Source organism: Myxine glutinosa, chromosome 5, assembly GCF_964187855.1.
Source record: "Myxine glutinosa chromosome 5, kmMyxGlut1.1, whole genome shotgun sequence".
Taxonomy (NCBI): domain Eukaryota; kingdom Metazoa; phylum Chordata; class Myxini; order Myxiniformes; family Myxinidae; genus Myxine; species Myxine glutinosa.
The window spans coordinates 170,649,637-170,661,947 of NC_136265.1; the positions used below are offsets into that span (position 1 = coordinate 170,649,637).

General features: G+C 45.2%; 1 protein-coding gene across 5 annotated transcripts in view; it reads left to right on the plus strand.

Annotated features, from left to right (window-relative positions):
• LOC137426748 (mitogen-activated protein kinase-binding protein 1) overlaps positions 1–12,311 on the plus strand; it is a 214,895-nt gene that overhangs the window by 73,439 nt on the left and 129,145 nt on the right. For all 5 annotated transcript variants that reach the window (XM_078779071.1, XM_078779067.1, XM_078779068.1 and 2 more), the window contains 7 exons: positions 3,487–3,676; positions 3,868–4,017; positions 4,132–4,307; positions 5,757–5,848; positions 10,670–10,795; positions 11,039–11,109; positions 11,187–11,308. In XM_078779071.1, coding sequence (XP_078635197.1) covers positions 3,487–3,676; positions 3,868–4,017; positions 4,132–4,307; positions 5,757–5,848; positions 10,670–10,795; positions 11,039–11,109; positions 11,187–11,308 — 927 coding nt within the window. The remainder of the gene's footprint in view (positions 1–3,486; positions 3,677–3,867; positions 4,018–4,131; positions 4,308–5,756; positions 5,849–10,669; positions 10,796–11,038; positions 11,110–11,186; positions 11,309–12,311) is intronic.

The window sequence follows — 12,311 nt, forward strand, 5'->3', positions numbered from 1 at the left end:
TATGATCAAATACAGGTCCATATGTCAAATTTGATTTTGCATTACTTATTGGATAGCCAGCGAGCAAAATTGAAGTTTTCTAGTCTTCCCATTCCACTACCCCCCACCTCACCCCCATCCCCAAATTTTGGCTTCTCTGTCTCCAACATTATCATATTCCCTCTCTTTGCTTCAAAAATAACAAATAAACAAAAAAGCTCTCCTTCATGACTAAATATGATCTCGCTCTGCCTTCTGCGTGTACTGCATGCACATCCTGTTCCCCATTCTTTATCTCTACCTTATCTCAATGTCTCCAAACTGAATCTTCATTGAAGGAAACACTTTTTCCTTCTTCCTTTGAAAGCTTTTTTAAAACATTTTTTAATATGCTTCACTTTCCTTGTTTATCCATCACGAGAAGGGATACTCAGTGTTTCCCGGTGATGTTCTAATCCTGTTGGAATTTTGAAGAAATTTTTTTTCTATTTTGTTTTTGGGCCTACAACTACACCCACTAAGCCTAAGGAATGGGGTCGGGGATCATTTAATATCACATTTCATGCAGCTACAAAGGCTAAAGCACTATAGAGCGATTTAGAATAAGAAATCCAACTTTCTTTATCCAGATTGTCAAAAAAAAAATGATTTTGCCTAAAACAATCCCTTGACGCTCAGTGATGAACCTCTGGAAATTTGACAAAGATCCGTTTGACCATTTCTGAGATAAATGGTGACAGACACAGACAAACATCTCTCCTATGGGATAGATGAGGACCACAAATGCTCTTCTTCTTCCTCACGATCTATTTCTCCTCCACCTCTTCCCCCTCTTCTTCTTCTTCATCTTCAAAAGGCATATTTTACAAACGTCTCACCTAAGCGCTCCATGCCTTCAACCAAAATTCCTTCCATACATCCCATTATTTTTTTTCTCCATTTGTCCATTTTGGGAATCTTGAGAAGACCAGGTTGCAGAAATTGTCGGCTCACCAACATAAAATCCCCTTCAGGTTCCTTTACGGTGTCAAACCCCTCTGGGTCAGTCAGTGTCCTTCCAACCCCACCTCTTATATGTGTCCTTCCCTCTATCAAAGTTTCCCCCTCACCACACCCTCCAAGCTTCCCCTCACACCACCCTATCCAAGCCTCTCCCTCACCCCACCCCTCAAAGCTTCCTTCACCTTGCCCCCTCAGAGCCTCCCCTCACCCCACCCCTTAAGCACCCACTAGTCCTGCCCACTCATCTCCCCCCATCCTGACCCCTCTCAGCATCATCCTCTGTCCAACCTCAACATTGTACTTTAAACTTATCTCCTTTAAAGCCTGGTGGCACCTTGTTAAGTCTGTCTTCATAGTATGCTCCCCTTCCATCCCTTCCCTCTCTTCAAATGGCACCACAGACGATTCCCCTCATGAGAAGGCTGAATGCCTCAGTTGTGTGTTTGCTTCCAGATCTTGTGTCCCCAACCCCTCACACTTCGTATCCAGTCAGACCCATCTGCTCCTGAACTCTGTTTCTTTTGAACCTGAGAAGGTGGAGAAGTTTCTGTCAACCCTCAACTCTGATTCTGAAACTGGGCTGGACAACATCAGCTCACATGTCCTTAACCTTCTCTGCTGCTCTTGCACATCCTCTCCATGCCCTTTTCACCCTATCCATTTTCCATAAGTCATTTTCCATCTGCTTGGAAATAAACAAACATCACCACATTACATAAAAAGTACAAAAACCGATCCTTTTACCTTCAGACCTATCAGCTTACTTCCATTCATCAGCATGGTCATGGAATCCATCGTCGTAATTGATATTAAATCCTTCCATTTCTCCAACAACCTCATCTCAGATCACCAAATCGGATTCAGACCAGGTCGCTCTACCCTGGACATGCTGCTTCTACTCATCCAACAATAGAGGGAGGCCCTCAATATCAGTTATGAGATCGGAGCCGTTTCCCTCGACATATCTCGTGCTTTTGATGCAGTCTGGCATCTCACCTTGCTCTCCATACTCTCGCATCAAATCTCGCCCATGGCATCAAAGGCCAACTCCACTCTTTGGTTACTGCCTTCCTCCACTCTCAAAGCTAACGTGTGGCTCTCAATAGAATCCTTTCAATTCCTCTACCTGTTTAAGGCTGGAGTGCCTCAAGGCAGTGTTGTAGGCCACATCCAATTTCTAATCTTCATAAATGATCTCTATCACACTCTGGAAAATCCTCTTTATCTCTTTGCTGATGACTTCACCCTCTGCTGTGACACCCCTCATCCTTCAGACAGGCAGTGGTCTCTTTACTGTCTTCAGACCTGGACAAAGTCACAAGCTGTTCAAACACTTGGAATATGTCAGTCAATCCTGACAAATCTCGCCATCTCTCTCTGAAAGCATCATCTGGCAAACCCACCCCTCCCCCATCTACTTTCTTAACAATCCTCTTGAGGAAGTTCAGCAACTCAACCTCTTCGGTCTCACCATCAGCCATGATCTTTCTTGGGCAAACCACATTTCAAAGTTGGCCTCCAAAGCGAGTTGCTGATTGGGCATCCTCCGTCATGCAAATTCTTTACTTGGCACACCTGAACTCCTATTCACCAAAAAGGCTTTCATCGGATGCCCCGCCTGCCGGCATTAGTTGGTGGACATTGTCCGCTTTCTGTCCCCTTTCTGGTCTTACACCCTCTGCTCTCCCTTTGCTTGCACCCAAACTCACCCCTCTCTCCCCCACCCACCCCCACGGATCTGCAGGGCCCATGCCATCCAACATCAACCCTCTTCTGGTAAAACTCCCAAAATCCAGAACCACTCCTCACCTCCACTCATTTGCTCCTCTTTTCTCGCCTGTGGAATCAACTTCCACATTCTCTTCAATCTCATTCTTCCTTCCTGGTCTTCAATACAGCTGTTCACCACAATCTAAGATCATCCCCCAACCAAAACCATGATCCTTTCTTCTCCGGTTAGCCCCCTTCTCATCCCAAGCCCACCTACTTCCAAATTTCCAGTTTTTCCTTCCTGCTAGTTTGCCTCTGTATCCATCTTGTCCACTTGTGCATTCTCCTCTACCCCTCTTTCCTCCCCACAACCCCTACTTATCTAAGTCTCCCTTTGTGTTGTCCTTCAACCCTGCTGCTAGTGCCCCCCCCCCCCCGTCCCCACCTTTCTGCTGTTCCTTATGTTCTACTGCATCCCGATCCGTTCAGTGTTCTCGCTCTTCTGCCATGACTATATATATAAAAAAGAAAGCGACTGCAGTCACAAAGTTTTATGTTACTCTTCACTAACAAATGCCCGTGAAGAATCATGAATCACTGATGCCCCAAAATTGTGAAGGATTCCAGTAATTTCGGTGAGATAAATAAAGAGCTCATCCAAGGCCAATTTATGAAATCATTTTGACCTTTGAAAAATCTTTCTCATCCAATAAGATCTTTTTTGTGAATGATTGTAACCATGAAGGTAAATTGTGAGATTGTAAACTTCGTATTGTGCATCTGTTGTTTCTACAGCCATCTGCCTCAAAAACGATCCGAAGAACGATTCCCTGACACTGTGGCTCTGACCTTTGACCCAACGAATCGATGGCTTAGCTGTGTATACAGCGATCATAGCTTATATGTGTGGGATGTGAGGGACGTACGCAAAGTGGGAAAGGTCTACTCGGCACTCTACCATTCCTCGTGCGTTTGGGGTGTTGAGGTGAGATCGAATTGGCTCGGGTTTTATTCCAGCGGAGACTGTGGCACATTTACAGATGAGATTATTTTTAAGAGGTTTTTTGTTTTTTTTAGCTTGGCTATTTTGTCGATTGTATTTTACATTGTAACTTTTTTATGTTTGGCAAAAAGTAATGCCATTGCTGAGGTTGGTCTTTTTATGGCCTTGTACAGACGTACCCGGCAGTGGAGGGTCCTGGAAAGGGGTGTTTACCAGCTGGGACGTTTGTCACGTGCTCGTCTGATAACACTGTGCGCTTGTGGAACCCACGTTTGGAGTCTAATCCAAGCAACACTAACATCCATCGTAACATTTATAGCGCCGTAAGGTTTTATCATTATTAATCGATTTTCTTTTGCATTAACCTCTTGCGTCGATGCTGTTTAGCTCCATGACGACTTTTGATATTCTTTTGACCTTACCTGCACGCCTAACAGGACTTGCTCAAGGTGATTTACATGGATGGAAATCTTCAGTTCCTTCAGGATGTTGATCCCAACCCAACAGGCGGCACCGACAAGACAGATTCCGAAACTAAAAGTGGGATCCGCACGCTGCGCATCAGTCCTGATGGACAACACTTGGCTGCGGGCGACCGTGTTGGGAATGTCAGGTGAAAACCGTCAACATTTTCCAAAATAAAATTCTTTTTCTTTCATATGTAGCATCATTTTCAGGGGGCACAGCTGTACCGTTGATGCATTGCCCTGTGTAGGTTCGAGCAAGAATTTGGAATTTGGCCAGGGTGCTGGCAATAGCTCGACTATTCTTGGAAAAAGGCATCGTGGGATCTTTAACGTTCCCCCACTAATGCTGGTAGACGGGACGCCTGTTTTAACGTCCATCCGAGGGAAAGCACACACATTGATGAATCACCCTGCTTGTGAAATACCAGGATGGCAGTTTATAGCTGAGTCGAGATTCAAATCCAGGCTACACGACGTCTAAGCTTTCCTGCCAGACCTGAGATCAAATGACTAGGATTTGCAGAATATCCAGCATTATTAAAATGAAGCGATTTTTAAACCCTGGTGTTGGGCTAGCGGCTAGGGTGCCGGCTTAGGATCCTAGGATCCTGGGTTCGAATCCCGGTCGATCGCTGAATTAACGCCAGGGGGGTTGACTCAGCCTGTCATCCTTCCGAGGTCGGCTAATTGAGTACCAGTTCACTGGTAATTCCATGTTTGTCGTTAAAGGCGGAAAAAAGGGTTGGCGTCAGGAAGGGCATCCAGCCGTAAAACATTGCTTCAAAAAGGGGACCAAAAAACAACAACAACCACGGTTCCCGAAAAAGGCCAACTCCCGCTTTGCGGGGAAAAATGGCCTCTAAAGGTGGTATATTAAAATGAAGCGATTTGAGAAAGCTTAACTTGTACACATTTCAAATGTGCTATCAAAAATGCCACCTGCACTCCATCTTGTGGATTTTGATTGGCTGTTCCTGAAAGTTGCTGCAAATGCTTGTCTCAATAGTAATCAATAACGCTTGTACTTTGTCCTTTATTGTGTAGATAATCCTTGTTACATCATCATGGAAGTTCGTAATAAATTCTTTTTTTTCTTTTTTTTTCTTTCTTCGAGACGTTTGTACGTAATGAATTTGGCCACCCACGATGTGTATTTGATGGATAGTAACTCACAGACGCCATTCTTGAACAATTTATTTCAATGTTGTTGTGCAGAGATCGTGCAAATACTGTTCTCGATTGTTTGTGCAGGTATCTGCTGAAATGGTATAGAAGTTTCACTTGAACGGCTTTCATCGCATTTCCATGTTCCCTTTCCTGTGTAACGTAGGCCTTGAATCCCTGGAGATTTTTCATAAAACTAGAGTTGTTTAGTGAAGTGACTGTCATGCTGATGATAATGACAAACTTTGCGTATATATTGAACGTACGGCCAATTAAAGCAGAGGTCATCCATGAGGAATGACGTGAAGAATCTGGCTCACACAAAGTGTTTAATCTCCAGGTTTAATCTTACAATTAAATTGGAGTAACATCATCTGCATGATTTGATGAACATTGCCTTCCATAGCTTATAGCGTGTGCGGTGTGCGTAGGATCTACGATTTGGCGCTGTTTGTCGAGTTGGTGAAAATCGAGGCTCATGACACGGAGGTGATGTGTTTGGAATACTCGAAACCAGAAACAGGTGTGTGACGATGGAATTTCTTGGCCAAAACGTTGCACTAACATCATTATTTATTTTCCTTCAACAGTTTACACTTGCAGAGGGAAAGCACGATATGGCTTTTGGGATGAATCGATATAATCGGACAATTTATTGGCAACAGATGAAGCTTTGGCTTGGAGAATCCAAGACTAAATTTCAGCTTACTTAAATTTGAAATACATCTGCTTGCTATTTTAAATATAAAGCAGATTTTGTTATTGCTGCTTATTCAAGCCTGTGGAATATGGTTTTATCTCCTCCAAGTTGGCCTTGTGCCACTATGATAAGTAGATGCCGAGAAAACAAACAAAATCACAATTCGACACCAATGACAGATATGAAAGAATTTTATAATCTATATATATAAAACACAGTTTGTGTGTGTGTAATGTTACCGATAGACTCCTAAACGGAGAGGCTCACGTGCTTGATATTTGGCATAGACATGGCCATTGAGCCTGGGAAGAACATGGCCGACCTAAAAAAAATTATTTCATAATATATTTTTACCATATTTTTACCTCAGTGCATTTCAGCGAGGAATATTATGCATGGAATCTGACCGGTGGCAGAGCAGCGCGCTGATTCGCTCAGAGCGATCACGTGATGTTCCTTGCTGCCATTAACTCAGTTACGCGTTCGCACGTATTTTAGAGCGAAAAGCGATTGCGTTTTTTCACATTTCAGCGAGGAATATTGCCATTCACACCACATAGGTTTTTTTTTTCTTTCATCTTTACGAGATCCATATTTTTTATTCATATTTACCTCAGCGCATTTCAGCAAGGAATATTATACACGGATTCTGATCAGGTGGCAGAGCAGCGTGCTGATTCGCTCAGAATGATCACGTGATGCTCCTTGCCGCCATAAACTCACAGTTACGCATTCGCACGTAATTCACACGTTCAAAACAAACGAGATCCGCAAAGCGAGTTGGTCGAGTCGTGCTAACCAAGATGGCGACACGGCGGCTTCATTTTTCACGGAGTATGAGCGTTCTATATATTTTCAATTCAGTGCGCCCGACTCGCTCATGTACTTGATTTGTGGCATAGACATGGCCATTGGGCCTTCATGGTGTAATTTGTGCGAGGCTTTTGTCCGAGTGAGCTTGAGTCGAGAGGGTGAATGTACGGGTTGGGAATGTACGGGTCTCCCTTCCCCCGCCCGGCAACGCCGGTACTGGAGGGCGTCACAGGATCGGTGAGTCTCCAAAATCCGCTTCGTGCTGTTGCGAAGATGCAGGACGATGTCGCGATTGTTGTGCTGCTCTCCGACCATGAGAACTGCAACGTCATTGTTGACTGGCCCTCCCCCTCCCCTTCCCCCTCCCCCTTCTGTCCTCCCCTCCCCCTCCCTTCCCCCTCCACCCTACCCCCTCCCCTTCTCCCCCCCTCCCCCTCCCTTTTTCCCCCTCCCCCTCCCTTTTCCCCCTCCCCCTCCCTTTTCCCCCTCCCCCTCCATTTCCCCCCCTCCCCCTCCCCTCCCCTCCCCCTCCCCTCCCCTCCCCCTCTCCCTCCCCCCTCCCCCCCTCTCCCTCCCCCTCCCCCTCCCCTCCCCCCTCCCACCCCTGTCCCCTCCCCCCTCCCACCCCTGTCCCCCTCCTCCCTCCCACCCCTGTCCCCCTCCCCCCTCCCACCCCTGTCCCCCTCCCATCCCTCCCCTCCCCCTCCCCCCTCTTCTCCCCTCCCCGCCCTCTTCTCCCACCCCCTCTCCTCCCCTCCCCCCCGTTCCCCTCCCCCCCCCCCCTCCCCTTCCCCCCCCCCCCCCCCCCCGCCCGGCAATGCCGGTACTTCTGCTAGTATTAAATATTTGTTACAATCCTCAAGTTCCAATACTTAAACCAAGTGCTGGGTATGATCTCCCCTCTGTCCTATAGATTTTCTTATACGCAGCAACAGGCAGGGGCGTCGAGGGAGGGGGGAGGGGGAGGTTCAGGGGAAGTCGCTGCCTCGAGGCCTGGGGTCCATTGAGGGGCCTGAGGTTCTCCTGTAATTTTTTTAACCAGTGCAGTTAAACCCCTCATTGGCTCATCCTCATTTCCTCATCGTTACATTTAAACCCAGAGGCTGATTTTGCTTTCTCGCTGGAACCAAAACAACATTACACCGCTGTTAATGGTATAATTTCAAACTTTAAAGAAAATAGTTATTAACCAGATATCTGCATTACAAAGAAATGGGTTTGTGTCCTGTTTGTCCCAAAAAATTATTAATCATCTTCTCGCGTATTTTTTTTTACCAATCTTATGGAGAAATAGTGCTCAACAGTCGAGGGTGCGAATTGATTCGATTGGTCCAAACGTCCCGCTATCTCCTTTATTTTCGATCATACGGCTAAATAAAAGTGACCATTTGTTTTAAAAGTTTTTTCGTTTTTCATTAAAAGAAAGTTCCCGAAAAAGTTATAAAAGAGAGAAAGGGTGGGGTTGGGGGGTGGGGGGGCTATGTTGTTTGTCTCAGGGCCGTGCTGGCTCTCGATGCCCTTAGCAACAGGTTATGCGTCGCTTTTGGGAGGGTGTCTGAGATAATATGAATAACTTCATCTTTCAAACCAGCAATTGTGGTTGGTTTCACCTGAAACTCTCCCTTTGACTATTCCCCATAATACATAATCCAGCGGTGACAAGTTATGGGATCTGATTGCCATGGGAAGAATTATTTTTCCATCAGCCAAGCGAGACATTCATTCGAGGTATAGGATGTGGCTCCACTATGTTGAAACCACACATTTTCATTATTTCTCACCTTCGTTCCCTCAGCAGATGAAGATTACTGCTATTTCGGTGTTATGGTCTTCAAAAAATAGGGACCGTAGATTTGTGACGATCTCAATCCACACCAGACAGTGATTTTCGGGGAATGAAGGATGCTTCATGTTCTTTTGGGTTTTTCCACCCCCAAAATTTGTAATTATTTTTATTCATCATCCCATTCATGTAAATATGGTACTCATCAGAGAAAATTACGTCATTGATACTGAGGTCCTCATTTTCCAGTGCTTTCGAAAAGCGGTTCAAAAAATTCCATCCCGTCTTCTGTGATCATTTTCATTTAAGTGCCTGGAAAAGCTGGATTTTATAAGGATAAATCCCAGCGTCTTCCTTCGGAATTCATCACACTGACCGATTCCTGTTTCAGCTCTGAGTCATCTTGTCGATTTGCGTGGACCTCTCTACATGCGTTACTGTACAGGTTCAATAGTCTCAGTGACGTGAGCATGAACACACCGCCCCGAGCAGCCATTATTCACATTTTGTAATGCTCTCTGCACTCTCTTTGGTAACTGTTTCAATGTATGTGTCATAAAGAAAGATGTGCTGCTCGATGTTGAATTGCCACATTAGTTTTATTAACTGCAAAAAAAAAAAATTGTGCGACAGGTAAGCTAAATAAATTTGAAACTTATTTACAATCTTATTACCCTGGTGTTGGGCTAGCGGTTAGGGTGCCTGCTTAGGATCCTCGGATCCTGGGTTCGAATCCCGGTCGATCGCTGAATTAACGCCAGGGGGGTTGACTCAGCCTGTCATCCTTCCGAGGTCGGCTAATTGAGTACCAGTTCACTGGTAATTCCCTGTTTGTCGTTAAAGGCGGCAAAAAGGGTTGGCGTCAGGAAGGGCATCCGGCCGTAAAACATTGCTTCAAATAGGGGACCGAAAAACAACAACAACCACGGTTCCCGAAAAAAGGCCAACCCCCGCTTTGCGGGGAAAAATGGCCTCTAAAGGTGTTTTTTTTTTTTTTTTACCAAGAAAAGCTCAGCATCATCAAATGTTGCCTTTTTTATGGTCCACCCAGTACAAATGTCAGTTCTATTAGGAGGGAATTCAATGTAGGAGGAGCCCATTAGGCCCATCAAAGCATCCACAACGGTTGCCATGTTGTTGTTTTCCCATGCTCTGTCCCTTTTTATATGTTGAGCATCAAGCATGGAAGCAGCACATACCATTTGTAATGTTTGGTATGATTCGCTCGGGGTTCAAACCGCCGACCTCCGAGACTCGGACCATTACACCACCTGACTGTGGTTGTCTTAGGCGTCAGCGGAAGGGAATGAATTGTCATGGTTTTTATTTTCTTCCGAGTGTTGTATGTTCAGAAGTATTGCTCAGTATTTACGCCAGATCTATTCACTGCAGCCGTTTCTGTATTTTAAATGTTGATTATATCACTTTTGTTCTGGCCAAATAATTAAGAATTTATCTTCAATTGTTTTCATAAATATATGCAAATCATTTTTTTAATCATCTACTACTACTGCTACCACCACCCCACATTTTTTGTCAGTGTCAGCCAAGGAAAGTTGCTTCCTGGTTGGCAAATGCCCGATCACTTGATCCCTTGGTGCTACTATTGGGTACTCTCTTTGTTCATTGGTTGAGGTTATTTTGACTCGAATACGATGTAATTAATGTGAAATAAACAGGTCAAAGGGTCACTGCTTTGTTCTACAATGCTGCTCGCTTCCTCGTAGCTGCCATGACGTTTGTCCTCTCCGTTTGCTTTATAATTTAAAGGACTGTCCTTGAACCTTGACATTAATACTGGATGAGTTTTGTGGAAAAATGGAGCTTTCAAACCACAAGGACATTTCGGCGCATGGGGATGAAATTAGGGGGCGGCGGGGGCATGGCGGGATAAAGGGGAAATTGAGGAGGACATTTGGAAGATGATTGTTTTTCACGTTTAGTAAATTCAGGCCTTAGGACCAAGCTGACCTTGTAGAGAAAGTTAAATTGCTGAGATTTTGTTCATAGTTAGACATGTATCTTGTTCATGATTTTCTTCCCTACAGAGATGAGGTTGCTGGCCACCGCAAGCCGTGACCGCCTTATTCATGTGCTCAATATGGAGAAAGGCTACTCGCTTGAACAGACGCTCGATGAGCATTCGTCGGCAGTCACCGCCGTGCGCATTGCTGGTATGAATTCCACTACTGAAAGATGGCCACGGACACCGAAATGTTTGTTTTTCTGATCTGAGCTGATTGGAATGTCCAACTTGCTTGTATAATTATTTCTTTTTTTCTCAGTTGGTTTACCTACCTCACATAGCAATGACTCTCCCTTTCTCTTTGTCTGCAAACCATGTTTATCCTTTTTCTTACCCACAAAACAAGACCAATAATCCTTGTACACCAGTTTATTTAATCCTTTTTTTTTAGGTGTTGGGGATCAAGCACAATTGGTGAGCTGCGGTATGGACAAGTCTATCTACTTCCGCAACGTCGAAAAGGTTGGTAATGTTGCTTTGAACCTTCAGTGAGGCTATGATCATCATGCATTTTGGACTTCTTTTTATTTTCTTTGCAGGAGGGCGGAGGTCTGCAATTTGCACGGAAACATCACGTCGTTAGCAAATCCACTCTGTATGACATGGATGTCGACGTCTCTCAGAAGTACGCGGTGATTGGCTGCCAAGACAGGAACATTCGGTGAGCTTCCTCCTCCTCCTTCGTTCCTATCCAAATCATGGCTGCAGGTTGCGTCATTTTCTGGGGGCACAGCTGTGCCACTGATGCAGTGCCCCTTGTAGGTGAAAGCAGGAATTTATTATTTGTTCATGGTGCTCTTGAGAGCTCGCCTACTCTTCACGAAGGACAACGTGAGATTTTTAACGTCCACCAACTAATGCCGGCAGGCGGGCATCCGATGACTGCAGTCACGTTGAATCACCCTGCCGGTGAAACACCGGGATGGCAGTTTATAACTGAGTCGGGATTCAGACCCAGGCTACACAGCTCAATGGCGAGTGAACGTACCTGAATGCTATCTTTTCGAGCCATAGTAAGCTTCCGATTGGAAAGAACATAGTTTTACTGAAGAAGAACCGCTAAACTCAAGTGCCATTTATCGATTTGTTAACGGGGGCTTTGTGAATGATTTTCTTGCAATGTCAAGATAATTTTACTTTGTGTTCTATTTGCATTTTCCTCATTTATATTTTTATATATATATATATATATATATATATATATTGTTACAGACGCGGTTTTGGATGTTAGTTTACCGAGCGGTTTGGTATGACCGCGTCTGCACAGTTTACCCGATTCCACTCGAACGTTGGCCGAATCGCGCTACGCTAGATCAATGAAGGAAAGGACACAACGGCTGGGTTAAATGACACGACACCAGGGGTACAGTTCTCAAGACCTCCGGAGGAGGTTATAATATTTGTATGCAGAACGTTTTAGATTACACCGACGAGAGGTACAGCACAGTAAGGTGGGCACTTAATCACGGTCTTATCTTAGCCCCGACAGACCACAGATAAACGGGACAAGACTGACTCACACAGGGATTGATGGCAAGGAAGGGCAGAATCGATGGCTCAAGGTGCACCTTGGCTCAGGGACAGGATCCACACGGTCCGGTCCAGATATGCGGGGAGGTATCGTCGCGCTGGAGGTGGCGTCTGTTTCTCCTCAAGCTGGGGGC